We start from the raw sequence: 14869 nt of genomic DNA, 5'->3' as shown, positions 1-14869 counted from the left end.
ATCCCCAAAGAGCAGAGCACCTCTAGAAATATCCTCTACTTGTCTCATTAGCAAAATTAATTTTTAATCTTAAATATTTTTGCATCAAACACTTTTAAAAATTAAAAGTTATAGAGTGAGGGGGGAATTATTTGGTACAAGGTAAATATTATATCACTTGGGGAATCAATTTGTTGGACAACTCATGCATTGCTATGAACAAGCAGAGACAATACGTTCAAAGCAATCAAAGTAAGTTTAGAGAATAGAAAGCCTACTGAACTTATTTCCCCAATACTGTTGTAAAATTGACATAACTATACTAATTTTCGAATTGATACTGTTAATGCAATGGACATAATGAAGGCTCTAAAAGAAAATATTAGTGCTAATCTTTAAAAAGATAAGATAATAGAGAAAGCCTTGCACAATGCTGATCCTTTTTTTCTGCACTCCAAATTAACTGAAACTTATTCTTCACAAACACAAGATCAATGCTTAATACTCCCTGATGAATGCTCAGCTTAAATATGGTGGGAAAATGCAGCGCGGGAGAGATAATTAAGTACATTTCTCTGAAATCTTCAGTTTCTCAAATGTTTGTCAGTTGTGGCTTTAGCTCTTAAAACAGTTTCACTCATAGAATGTCTTCATATGAAAGTGCATCTGTTTCTGAGGAGTTTATACAGTAGGAATCAATTAACATAGGATTGATTCATCATTTATTGGGGGGGCAGCTAAGCACACACTATAGTTCAAAGTTAATATTCTGTGTTGCCAAATGAGCACTTTCTCTTTCAGAGGGTGCTGTCACATACACACATTGTGTCAGCTGAGCACTATCTTGGATTGTGAAGCCCCATTAGACAGGCAGGAGCTGAGCCCTAGTACCCTAAAAGATGGTATTTTAATCTTAAAATGCTGTTGACCATTACTGAAAAGAACCCAGTAAATAACCCGTATAAGTTACCCAACGTTATATGATATGGAACTAGATTAGTCTGCTTAATGTCTTGGGTTATAATGGCCTAATGCTTTCCTAATTTTCACCTATTCCACATAATTTTCAGTTATTCCCAAAGAGAAAATGAATTTCATTAACAATAATGATGATGCATTGTTTCATTGTTGCACTTTCATGCTTACTATACTACCGTCAGGGGTTTTTTCTGTGGCTTGCTTTGGTAACAATAAATTAGCTCAGAATTATATCAGCATACATTCTACATTAGATTGTCATTAACTGTCGCACTTTGCCCAGCTCTGAAGTCCTACAGAATATAAGTCTGTCAAAATATTACACAGTATACCTTTTACAAAGCACCACTTTTTTTCTCCAACTTCTAAGTGCACAGTTTCAGTGTAAAAAATTAACATCAAGATTTATAAAGCATTATTGAAATACATTTCTTGCACAGGTGATACAATGTATTCCACTATCGCCAGTTAATGTGCATTGTAGAAAATGTTACATTTTGTATGCTATATTGTACACACAGATAGGCTACATTGACCATAACCACTTTTCAGCAGATAAACTACTAATAGATTTATTTTTTTTATAAAAAAACCCCATCATATATCAACATTTAGTACAAGAGTGGAAGGCACAGAGTTAGTCTACTCCATGTACTTCTGCTGACACTAGAGCCCCAGTGCTATGTACTAACTAAGAAATCATTTAAACTTGGTTTCTAGTAAATAGATGTTAGCATCAGAATGCATGTACAAAACATAAGAATATTGGCCCGTCCAAAACACATTTAATTGGAAGTGAATCGTACTGTTTTGTTATTTCAAATAAGTAGACTTGGACTCCTTACTCCTCATCCTACAGCTATCCAAAAAAAAGCCTACAGGCCTGCTCACTTTCTAGGGAAATATGGTCTATATTAATGCTATATTAACAGAAATAAAGGAGCTAATGGGCCCTGATCAACAGAGAAGTTTGGGAAAATATTATAATGGTCTTGATCCTAAGCATGCTTCTCCCAATCAACTCAGCTACACTTCTAATCAAGTGAATTTAATGCACATGCAGATAGACAGGCAATGTAAAGCCTGACTAGACAATTTACTCTGCACCTAAATCCAAAACATGACTGTGTTTCTCAAAACATTAACAGTCATGCATTCTATTGAAATCACTGGGATTTACTTCCAAGTAAGCATCTGATCCAATTTTTCCAAAGTATAAACAAACATGCATAAAAGACTTAGAGCTAATACTGATGTTTCAAATCTCTTATGGTTACAACTTTATGAAGAACATTTCAAGTAAAATGTTCCAAAATGATCCTAGATGACTCCTCACTGGATGATATTTTATATTTTTGTGGATGCTGAGCTGCAAATATTTTGAAACCAAATCAACTACAGATTTGCTGTAAATACAGAAATCATAGAAGACTATTCTCTCACTGGGAGAAAGGAGATGGCATACTAGGTGACTCCAAGTGTATGCAATGTTCATGTTTAAAAGACAAAGACGGATGTAAAAAAGTATAAAACTCATTATACTATCTAAAGAGCAATACTGTTCCTCAAATTTTACTTTAGAGGGTTTAGTTTTGTAACATTATATATATATATATATATATATATATATATATATATATATATATATATGAATCAATACTTTTAAAAATGTTAGCATGAACTATTTTTTTTTAAAGTGTATTATCCAACATGTTATATTATATAAAAATTGTGTAATCCAAATTTGTGCAAGAGTAGACCTGTCTTTGTCATTTGAACTAGCTTTCGTAATCAAGGTATATTCAACCTTTACAAATAAAAGGAAATGCAATATACCTCTCACACAGTTACAATGAATAGAAGGAACAGTAATGAAATACAAAGTATTATTCTCTACCAGTAAATCACATTAACAGTTGTCACACACAATATTCAGATGACAACTTATATCAATGCTCTGATCAATGTGTCCTATCTGAATGCTTCAAACATTAACCTTGATTTCCCATCATTATATTTGTCAACAGTAATAAAGGGTCACAACATACACCTACACCTGGTTCTACTAGTAGTAGTAATTACTTATATGTTACTGCTGTCAACAGTAGTATGCTAGGCCTGAAAACAAAGGCTGCAATTCTGCTTGGATGTAAGAAACACTGAATCCAATGACACAGTATCTAACACTGCAACCATGTTCAAACTTCTCTTGAAGTAACTCCCGCTGAATGCAATGGGCCTTTTATTCTGAGTTAACCCCAATTAAGGCCTAGCTATAAATTATTCTGCTAGCTTTTTAAAACATAATTATCATTTATCTGATAAACACTGAACCAGATTAAGAAGTGTACCTATATTTAACTTCCAAAAAGACAGAAACTGAATATTTTATAATCAAAACAGCTGTATCAAAATATGCGTATTTCTCTTAACATTTAAACTGTATAGGATATCATTTATTTTATATAGCCCACTGAGAAATAGCACAAAAGGTTGGTCTTCCAATAAAATATTAAAATATAACTTTGTTAAACACGCCGCCGCCACCCCTCGACTTCTATTTAGGTAAATTTCTAATAGTTTTTGAATCAGTATTAACATCGTAAAAAAGATGCACTTCAAGCTTCTACCACCACTATAGGAATCAATTGGTATAGGTGAAATATCCTACTATTATACTAGATTTTAGCATGTGGCACTAGTGGATTCTATATTTCAGTTTATTTCACCAAAGGACAAAATAGAAGATTTGTTTAAAGCAACCCCCACTGATTTTAACACTTCTAAATCAGTAAAATTAGGATCATAGCCTTAATTATTAAGCACAGTTTTTACTTGAGTTCTTCAGACTAATTTCCCATCTCTTAAAGACTAATAAAATGTAAATGCACATGAGAATTGAAAAATCGTGAACACAGATACATTTTAATCAGGATTTTTACAAATCTGAGTTTCCTGGCCATTAATCATCCTTTTTCAAAATCCTTATGGAGCGAATTACTAACTGAGAGGGGACGCCAATTCTAGTAAGTGAATGTTACCCAGCAGGGATATAAAGCTGTCAACACCACAGAGCTCTTGCTTGCTTTAACCTCTCTCCCAGGCGTCATATGTGTTTTAAAGAGATATTCGCCTTTTTCTCCCACAGTCTCACTATAAAAACTGCCAATCATGAGTATCACAGCACTTCTGTTTTATTACATAGATGTTTAAAACAGACTACTTAGGTAACTGCAGGAAGTGCTAGAATACCTAAGGCAAAAAAAGTTAACCCTGACTACTTCAACTAAAATTAACACTGTAAATAGTAAAAGGTTTTTAAGTCCCCAGGGAAACTTACTTCTACCACGCCCTGCTTAACATTTGTTTAGGATTTTTCAAGACTTTTATCTCTCTTCCCAATGTCAAAAAATGTTTCACTCTAGAAAAGCTATTATGCCACTAGTTGCAGAACAACTTCCCGTAAAATCTCTTTTACCGTGCCTTCCCCTCCCAAAAAAACAGTGAAGTACAATTGCGTATCCTTGTGAGTTTTTGCCTTTACTTAGAGATATCATTATAAAGAATAAGGAAATCTAAAAATAGTAAGTCTACCAATATAAGTTCATCACTTGGCCATATCTTCAGATCTGTTAACTCATTATTTAATCAAATAGAACAAAGTGATAATCCATGTATTATCTACTCCCCCCCCCCCGCAAAGAGAAACAAGAGAACTAAGGTTCTATAGTCATGCTATTTTTAAAGCAACTGATGTGAAATTCAGGAACTTTCCTCAGCTTTTCATTAAATATCAAACCCACCATAGATGAAAAATCTTGGAAATTCTTTTAACTATACTACATGTTGAATATTAACGTAACTAGATAGTATCTTGTTAACTAACTTTCATAGGCCATAGATTTTTACATATGGCCTTAGTTTTCCTTTCTGGTATAAGTATTTTGACCTCTATAAAAATCATATTTGAGTGTTACAGTTACAGTACCATTGCAATACAGCTTTTAAAGCCACATTGTGATTTGTACTGAAAATTGTGGTCACTTTTTTCTAAAACAGTTTTAGAAAGGGCTGTAGCAAAAAGCCATTCATGAGACAGTTGTGCTAGTTATCCTAAAATATTTTAATATAAAATGATGATCAATTTAAAACAAGCATTGCCCTATCACGATAGCAGGACTTAAAACTACTTTAAAAAATATGTATTGCTGAGTTGAGAAATCAAACATTTTTTCATTCTTACTTAAAAATGGAACACTAGCCCAACAAGTGCAAGGACTACAAGAAACTTTATGAAACAAGAAGTTAACAGGAAAAAATGTATCAGCAGTTCATAAAAAGGTAACCCCTTAGGAGCTGGCCTTGAGGAATGAAAGTCTTCATGTAAAACTGAATAAAATCCTCTATCCACCATCACACTTGACTGAATGTCTACAGTTTGAACAGTTTGTGATATCAAACTGTTGTGACCTTCTTGTGGCAAAGCACTGAAGCAATTTGGAAACATACATAGGACAAAAATTAAAAATAAGCCTCCCACACACACCTCAGTGTAGATTAGAAACCCAAAAGACGTTAAAGCAAACCCGCAAACCCTTTCTTAAAAAGCAATAATGCTTCAAATAGCCCCCAGCTACTGCAGGGCATATCTCGAAATATTTACAGAAAGATTTAGTCAGCAGCAAATCCACAAGTACTCCATTATTACTTTTTAAACTTTCTTTCTAGCATAATATTTAACACTTTTTCTTTTCTTTTTTGCCTCTAAGAACAAATCAATAAGAGCAACAGTGAGAAAAAGGTTCATTACCAAGTCTCTAAGCTTTGTCTAAACTCTTAGCCGTCTGTACTCGAGATTATCTTAGAATATACAGATAACTAATTTAGGGGAAGAAGATAACCTCAATCTACAGCTTCTTAACAATCTTTGGCAATTACTAATCCCACTGAGCAAGAAATGTTTTGTTAAAAGCAGTGCAGTGGTATTATGCTGTATTTTCTTGCATTTCTTCCTATGAAATAAGATTTTTGACCATAAGCATTATAATATGTTACATATTTTGCAGAACAACCTGTTTTATATGTATTTTTCTTCTTTAGAAACTGTGCAGAAATATTAGATCCTGCACTTATATCTGGGTCCAAATATAAGGTAAAAGAAGTGAGAAATCATGACATTCAGAACTAAAGATCTTTAAGCAGCTGCATGTTTGGGATTTTAAGTCATCTACTTGAGACACTGAAATCATACCACAGAACATGGAAGAAAGAGTATCTAGAAAAAATGAAAAATACACTGTCCAACAACTCTATCAGTGCATTTAAAAAATAATTCTAGCAACTGTCCATAAAAGGAAAAAAATATCCCATTTTGTTTCAGAGAGTATTCTTTAAAGTTATTATCTTGTACATTTACTTGGTATTATATTCTACTGATTGCTATGAAAAGTTTTCTTCCAAGTAAGCGTGTTGGGATCACAACCCTAGAACATCATTAAGCTACTCTACTAGATTCCATAAATCTCAAATAAGCTAGACTAGTAATAGGTACAGTAACAGTACGGCAAATAAACTAGACTCATAAGGTGTATAGTATAGCAATTTACCGGTACTCCTATTTAGAAACAAGCCATTCATAAAATTTTGAAGAACAAATTCTTTTTCTCCATGCATTCTTAGCTATGAAAATGACTAGATTTTCCCCATTACAAGACTAAAAAAAACCTCAACCCGCTTTCTGAGATACAAGCAAGATAAGCTTAACTTTACAATTCCAAAACTTTTATAAAATATTCTAAATTAGCTTCCAGTTAAACTGTAAAATACTAAGGATATAATTAAGATCCTTTTTAATTGAGTTAAAGAACTAATATCTTTGTCCCATGATCCAAATACAGTAACAGTGCAAAAAAGCCACAATTTAGAAAGCAACCCAGAACAAAAGCCAAACAAAAAACCCCAAAACATTTTATATGTCCTTCTAACACAGGGGCAGAGAACGGAACACCTTTAAGCTTTCCAGGAAAAGCTAAGAGCTCTAACAGTGACATAACCAGCTAACACCTCATACACAGTGGCAGCATGCCCAAAATATGCCACCTTCTGTATAAACCACTTTCCTGTTTAACCATAATGAGGCTGTTGGTTACTGATGAAAGAAGCAAGAGGGACATTAGCAGTCTGCCACTGACTTTCTTCCTGTAACCCTACACCAAGAGACACTCAAGCTTCACCAACCTGAACCCTGACACCCTGTGCCATTGTAACACAGCCGTCAGCCTGTTATGTATACATTAGTTCAACTAGGTTTGTTACCTCCCACTGATTTGGTGACAGAGCCATTGGGCCTCCCTCGGGCTCCCATAGGGCTGCCATTCTGTTCAAGTCTGGCCACCTTCACAGGGGGAGGACCTTTGACATCAGGGCTGCCGCTCCCTCTGTCTGGGCTATCCCTTAGACAGGGACTCTCACTTCTCCGGTCCATACTACTTTGAGTTGGAGACAATGTTCCCACAGGCAGATCACAATAAAAGGAGCAAGGACCTAGAAAGAAAGAGGGAGAAAAGAAATGAGCAGTACCACTTCAGAAGCATCCAAACTGAATGTATCAATTAATCACATATACATTAAAAAAAGGAAGAGCACTTCAAGCCAGAATTAAAACGATCTGCATAAAGCATGGAGGACCTTAGCCAGAAGGCTTCGCTTTTGCACCTGACTTGTGAACGCGCTTCCGACGCTGCTGCTGCTCGCGAGCCGGCAGCTAACAAGGAAGGGTCACGGAAGTTGATCATTCATTCAACTTCAGCTTTATAAACCAAGCTATTGCTAGTACCGAAGCTATTTACAGGCTACGGTTTTCGTCTTTGGGGTCAAGTGCAATTTAGAAAAGCAAGGGACTTGGGCAAACAAATGTATTTAGAAGCAAGTATGCAGTACACTGTATCCAATAGACTAATGCATTTCAGATGGTAAGTGAACCAGTAAAGAGGTTCAATTAGGTACCTAGTAATACATTTAAAAATGGGTCCTGTACCGGGAGAACTAGGAAGGAATGGCAGGAACCTAAGGACACTTAAAAATGTAACCCCACTTCCAAACTTAATTTTTAAAAAGCATTTTTGTAAAAAATACTGCGTGCCAGGCATCTTCCTCTCTGCTTTTAAACACACTTAGAAATCGATGCCTTAAGTCTATTATTTCCCGCTTCTTTCCCGCTTTGTTTTGTTTATTCTTAGGCAAAGGAACATTAAAGTACAAATTTGATCGGCAGGGAGGAGGGAAAAAATCCCTGCATCCTCCGGGATTTCCCCTTTGCTAGAATGTGCATTGGCAGGTCGGTTCGATATTTTGTGCCGAACTGCTATCTCAAGCAGATTGAGTTTTCAAGCTTGATTACACAACGTAGCGCAGCAAAAACCAAAAAAAAGAGAGAGAAAAGCCACGGCTAGAGCAGTTTGCGGAGTCACGCAGAAACAAACAAATGGGAGCGTAATACAGAATAGCAACATTTCAGCCAAAAGCACCTCCGTCATAGCGAGAGACATCCGTAAATTATTTTGTTTGCTTTGATCTAGCTGCTTAAGAGAAACCTTTCAGGACCACCGTCGTGAACATCGGAGAGCTTTCCTGGAGTACTTACTGCTTATAGTCTGTCCGTAACTTGGCTGAGTTGGGCTCTGTCCATGGATCAAAAGTAGAGAATCCAGGGTGGAAAGTTTTCTGGGTTCCTCTCTGCACGTTATTATTCTCTCCTCGTCTATTTCGTCTCCCCCAACCCACCGCCACCTCCAGTCCCGATGGTTTTGAGGGGTGGGGGAGGCTTGCGCTCCCAGGTCAGGATGCCTCGCCGTCTTGCGCCAGAGTGGGCTTTGGGTGCTTGGAGGAAAGAGCTCTTTCCGAAAGGGCACCCGAGGTGGTTGTGAATGCGAAAGAAGACGCGAGAGAGAGCCCTGGGATCGACGAGGAAGTAGAGGGAGGGAAACACTAATTTCTCTCACCTTCAGCAAAAAAAAAAAAAAAGGTGGTGGGGGGAGAGAAATCAAAGAGGGGAGGGGGAGAAAAAAGGGGTGGAGAGGCTGCCTCTAAAGAGGGGAGAGAGAGAGAGACGCTATCCCGAACGAGCAGGAGAAGAAGAGGCAGCAGGAGCCGGTGCTCTGGTGGCCGCCGAGCAGGCAAGCAGCGCCCGATGTGTCACTTTCAATCTCTCCCTCCGCCAGGCAGGGAGAGCAGCAGCAGCAGCAACAGCAACAACACGAGGGATTCGCCAGAGAGGAGACAAATGATTATTAGTTGCGTTGAGTCATCAAGCAAAGTGAGTCCTTTTCTGGGGTTGTCCTTCCTCGCTTTGGGGTTTGTTTGTTTTTTTTTGTTCCCCCCCACCCACCCGCCCCACTTTAGGGTTGGTGTGGTTCTGGTGGCGATGCCTTCCCCTCCCTCCCTCCTTCCTCCTTCCCTCCTCTTGGAATCCAAAATAACAGCTCAGCTTCCTCCCTTCTTCTTCTTCCCCTCCTACTTTTCTTTTCTCCCCCCCCCCTCCTCTTCTTCCTCCTCCTCTCTTCCCTAAAAATAGTCTCCCCACGTTAACTTAGGGGCAGGATAGAGCCCTTACTCTTGGCCAAAAAAAAAAAGAGGGGGGGTTGCAAATTGCGATTGCTGCTGCTGCTGCTGCTGCTCCGGCCGCCAGCACTGCCGTTTTGCATGCATGCATGCAGGCGGAGGACAGAGAGAGAGAGAGAGAGAGAGAGGCTCGCCTGGCAGGAAATTAAAGCCCAATAAATATATAATAAATGGGAGACACGCGGCGGTTCGCGCAAGCACACGGGCGAGGCAGAAGAAGAGCAAACTTAAGGCGCCGGGCGGGGAGGGAGGGACAGGCGGGCGGGGAGAGGCGGGAATGGTGGGGAGGAGAGAAGAAGGAGCGAGGGAAGTAACGCGGAGGGAAAGGGGGCCGGGTTGGAGGGAGGAGAGGCGTGTGAAATGGTGGAGTGGGGGGGGAGAGAGAGGGGGGGGTTGACTGCTGGGTCGGCAGAAGGGAGCGAGTGAGGAGAGGAGAGCAGCGGCCGCCGCCGCCGCCGCCGCCCGGGACACCCGAGGAGGCGGAAGGGAAACGCGGGAGGGTCCATTCCGGGCGCCTCCTTCCCCGGGTCCGCAGCGACCCGAGGCCTCCAAATAGGCGCCCTCACGCAAGAGGGAGCCGCGCGTGCCCCCCCCCCCACCGCCCCGAGTATATGAGAGAGAGAAAGAGGCGGGAACCGCCTCAACCGCCGCCTCAGTCCTGAGGAGAAAGCGCGCGAGCGAATTTCTCCTCAGGAGAAACACACATACGCCGCCGCCGCCCGCTCCTTTCTGCTCTTCCCATCAAACCGACCCCCCCTCCCCGTCTCCTCAGCCTGATAACGGTCTATCTCGCGCGTGCCGCTTTTCGGCGCGCGCATTCCAGGAGTCCGGCGCGGGTGGGTGGCGTGAGGGGTCGTGTCGCGTGGGGTGGCTCGTGAGGCGGCCGAAAACCGTCGCGTGGGGAGCCGTTTTGTTGGCAGGGGGGTGGAGGGGGAGGGGGCTTGGTCTTTTGTTGTTTCGGGGGCGGCCGTGAGGAGAGGTCATGGTGGTGCCGCTCAGTGGTTAGAGAGAGCGCTGAGCCAACGCTTCTCCCGCTCGAAACGGCCATCCCTGAGGGACGGTGCCCCGTGAAGGGGAGCCGTTGCGCTCCCCCCCCCGCCAGACCCTTTTGGGGGGTAGTTAATAGACTGAGGGGGGGGAAGAAGCCGCTCAACACCCTCCTTTTCCCAGGGGGGGGGCGCCGCTCCTTTCGCCTCCTCCGCCCCACCCAGGCCAGGCCACGGGGACCTGCTTCTGCCTCAGAATCGAAGCGGCACCCGCGCAGCATTTAAGGTGGCGCGGAAGGAATCCCTCTCCTTTTTTAAAAAAACTTCTCTTCCCGCATCTTCTTGTGCAGGCGGGTCGCCGTTCACCCCCGGCCCCTCCTTCTTTCCCCACACCTCCAAGTCGTCCCCCTGCACCGCGGCGTAAAAAAAAAACCACCCCCAAAAAGCTCGGTGCTTTTGCCGGGGAAGCTCCGGAACTTGACGCGCCCACCTTAAGAAAGCCCGGCTTGTTTGTTTTACGGTGGCGCTAGAGGGTCAAAATAAACCCACCCACCCTCTTCCGAAGCATGCGTGGGGTTGCGCGTTTATGCGCGTTGGGGGGGGTGTTTTTTTGCGGCCAAAGCGGGACGCGTTTCAATCTTGCGAAGGGAGCGGTTTAGTCCGACCTTTTGCCCTACAACGTGTAATACATTTAAATGTTTTAAATGGTGGCGCTGTGTGGACATGGCAGTAATTGTGATGGAACCTCCAATTCGGGATTCTGCAGCGCAGACGAGACAGTGTAGATTACAACCCAGGGACTGGCTTGCTTGATTTAATTGTTGTTATTGCTGGATGATGATGATTATTTATTATTATTATTATTATTATTATTATTATTATTATTAGTACCCCGCCCATCTGATTGAGTTGCCCCAGCCACTCCGATGGGGTTTATTATACCAAAGTAAAAAATAATAAGAATTCGATTGTTATGGAACAGTCTCCAGAACATCCTGGCAGAGGAAGGAGGGGTGTTGTAAATCAGTCTTTCCCTCTCGTTCAGTCACTCCGAAATAAGCACGCAGGGACCCTTTGCAGAGCTAGGTGCGCCTGCACTCGCAGAGCCTAACTTCTCGTTGTTGTTTGTCCATGGAGTTTTCCTGGCAGGGATACCGGAGTGGCTTGCCTGTTCCTGCTCCAAGTGGATCCCGTTTGGTCCAAACTCTCCACTATGACCTGTCCATCTTGGGTGGCCCTGCACTGCGTGGCTCATAGCTTCTCTGAGTTGTTCAAGCCCCTTCGCCACGGCAAGGCAGTGATCCATGGAGAGCCTAACTTGGCCCTCCTAAATCCGAAGTTCAGAAAGTTGAGAGAAGCCGAAGCGCCCGGGCTTTTGTCCCGCAAGACCTCCCCCCACACACACACACACACTTGGGGCAATCGGAACCCCAAAGCAGCCGCCCACCCCTTCGATCTCTGCAGCGAAAGCGAAGCGGTGTGGGTGGGTTTTTGTTTCGTTTCTTGTTTTCCTTTGCGCTTAGGTGCGTGCTGCTCCCAAGGTCAAGTTGACCGGCGAGCTTCGCCCTGGAGAATGTCGAGAAGAACCGCGGCGATCTGGGCCCGAGGCCTGCCCTGCCTGCCTTCGACGGCTTGGAAACAAAAGCTGGAGCAGCTCCCCGCTGCCACGCGCCCGCGCGCACAATCGCAAAGGAAAAGAAACATAGTAGCAGTCGCCCGCCGATGCCTGGGCTTCGGTCAAGGGCGCTTGTTGTTTCTTTGGGGTTTGGGCTCTGCTGGAGCTCGGAGCCTGGCGCAGCAAGCGGAGCGGCGGCGGCGGCTGCTCTTGCTCTCTCGCTTCTCGCGTCTCCAAAGGATGGGAATCATTATAGACTGCAGAGGGCTCGCCACTCTCTTTTCCTCTCTCTTTTCTTCTCCGGGCTTCGGCCCGCACTAGGAAGTGCTGCTGGCTGGCAGTCTGGGAACCACGGAGAAGCCCCTGATCCGGGTAAGAGATTAACTCCAGATCATTTCCACTTGAAATCGGAGTAGGTTGCAAGAGGGCCCCACCCATCCCGGGATAGGCAGCGGTTCTGCAGCAGAGGATGAACTAACTTTCTCTTTCTTTCTTTCTTTCTTTCTTTCTTTCTTTCTTTCTTTCTGGATCTTAAGAGATCTTTTCTTGAAGACCTTCGTACAGACGTCTTCATCTTGCTTTGGCCGCAAGAGGCGCGCGGGGGGGGGGGGAGGCGGGGGCGAAGGTCGCGTGCGCGGTTGAACTTTTGGGGCACGGGCGTAGGCTTCCGACGACTCAAGGTGAGGGTTATGTCTCTTATCTTGCCCTGGGTCCTGGACATGTAGTTCGGTGTCCATAGTGTTCTTTGCAAACGACTGGAAGTTGGAGCATTGGCCCGAACTAGCGGAAGTAAATTGTGCGGATTTGGAAAAGCAGCGGGGAAACGATCTGAATGCGTGAGAACTTTAAAAAAGAAGTTAAATCTAGTGGGATTTTCCGGGCGGGGTAGGGGCTGTTTCAATTTGCCAGGAGGCGTTATCTGACAAGCCGGTGGGTAGTAGGAGAATGGCAATGGTCCTCTTACCTTTAGGATCCGGACTGGTGGCCAAAGTTGGAAGAACGCGCGGTTTTTAGGGCTGGAGTCGTTCTGATGGTAGGATTGGGTTTAAAGGCAGGATCTTCCCCCTTTCCCCGGTTGGTTCGTCACTCTTCTTCTCACCGATGGCTGGAGAGAGTCAGCCCAAGCTCCTTAAAGGAGCGATTTCATGTAGCCCACGAGCTGAAGATCCTGACTGCCATTCGGTCCCTGATCGCGTTTCACGCCGCCGCTCTGTGTGAACAGGCTGATCGCAGGACGGTCAAGTTCAACCTCCTTGCAGCGAATACAACCGGATTGTTAACTTATTCATATTTTATAAAGTGTTAATATTTTATAAAGATTTTAGGGAAACTATTGATTTTAAATTATTCAGCCGCTCCTGGGATCATTTTGAATAATGCATACAATTAAATACGTGCATAAAATTGGTCGCAACGGTTTGCGAATGTAGCTTCTATTCTTTCGCCATTTCCTTCCTCGTTCAGTTTGGATTTCTTTTGACGTATTTAAACTTTCCCCCCCCAACCCCTTATGAAAAGTAAACCCTTGTGGCTGTCCCATCGCCAAAAAGGTTTTAAGCGTTGTTATTCCTAAACTCAGATTATTGTAAAACGGCATGAAACTGAATTTACTGCCTTTTAACATCTACCAAGTGGCTCTTACGAAGTGTTTTGTTTTTAATAATAGTAATAATAATAATAATAATATCGTATGCTTCAGTTGCGGAAATAAGCACATTTGCATGGGGTGGAATAAATGGAAGGGCACAAGAGTTTTTAATAAATTTACAAATCCTCCCCGCTCAATAAAGGCGTTTTCTGTTTCAAATTATGTATGGTTTCTTAGTTGATCGTTTTCACATATTGTCTTTATTTGAACAGGAGGAAAAACTTTCCCCCTCTCCTGCTAAATATAAAATCAATTTGCATTATCTAACAACGTTACTTTTTCAGCATTTTTTTAAAAAAAATAATCCAACTCGAGGAGGCATTTATTCTTTGGAATATTTGAGTAGTTGAAAAGGAAAAAGGAAAACCAAGACAGAGGACTCTTTAGTTCAGGGCAATTCCAGTGGCATAAAAGAATTCTCAGTGCATTACGGGTCAAAACGTCTTGTAGCTTGATTTAAACCAACTAAGACCCTTTCAGGTTGGTGGGAGTCTCCCTTGGCAGTCAAACCACTCACAACATTTGCCATTCTTGAAAGTACTTTTGCAGCATCGTTCCTTCCGTGAGAATCGCGGGGGTCCCTTTTTTCTGCGCCCCCTTTCCGATATGGATTTAATAACCCAAAGGAGAGCCTCTCTGATGCTTCCTTTTGACATCCGAACTCTTGTCTTACAGAGTCCTTCTTTCTCTCCATCTCCTTTGGAGTGCCAAGCGCTCAGACTTCGGAGGTCTGCAGAAGCAACAAGCTCTCCAGCCAAGGTCACGCAAACCCTCCCAATTATTTGCTGGCTTCGGCTTCCAGCGCCCTGGCTGACAAATTGCGCCTTGAGGCGCCTCTGTCTGGCTAAAAAGAGTCTCTTATCTGCCCGGGGAGAGGATAATAGTTCGCCCAAAGGGCTTACAGTCTATTTAGTTAAAGGCGTCGGGGAAAGCCCCTCTGCAAGAGGGAGTTCCACTGCCTTTCTTAGGGGAGGCGAAGGAAACCACGACGGCCTCCTCCTGGAGCCCGGCCGCCATGGAAATGAATTAACATCGTTCCAATGA

General features: G+C 42.8%; 1 protein-coding gene across 2 annotated transcripts in view; it reads right to left on the bottom strand.

Annotated features, from left to right (window-relative positions):
- Positions 1-8737, bottom strand: part of SATB2 (SATB homeobox 2) — a 126381-nt gene extending 117644 nt beyond the window's left edge. Inside the window, exons 1-2 of one of the 2 annotated variants that reach the window (XM_083468521.1) lie at positions 8600-8737; positions 7273-7500 (exon numbers count right to left, since the gene is read on the bottom strand). In XM_083468521.1, coding sequence (XP_083324647.1) covers positions 7273-7441 — 169 coding nt within the window. In that variant the 5' untranslated portion in view covers positions 7442-7500; positions 8600-8737. The remainder of the gene's footprint in view (positions 1-7272; positions 7501-8599) is intronic. The other variant, XM_083468522.1, reaches the window with a different exon arrangement.
- Between the last annotated feature and the right edge of the window lie 6132 nt (positions 8738-14869).

Source organism: Podarcis liolepis (genome assembly GCF_965112155.1).
Source record: "Podarcis liolepis genome assembly, chromosome: 1".
Taxonomy (NCBI): Eukaryota; Metazoa; Chordata; class Lepidosauria; order Squamata; family Lacertidae; genus Podarcis; species Podarcis liolepis.
This window is presented reverse-complemented; position numbering and strand designations above follow the sequence as displayed.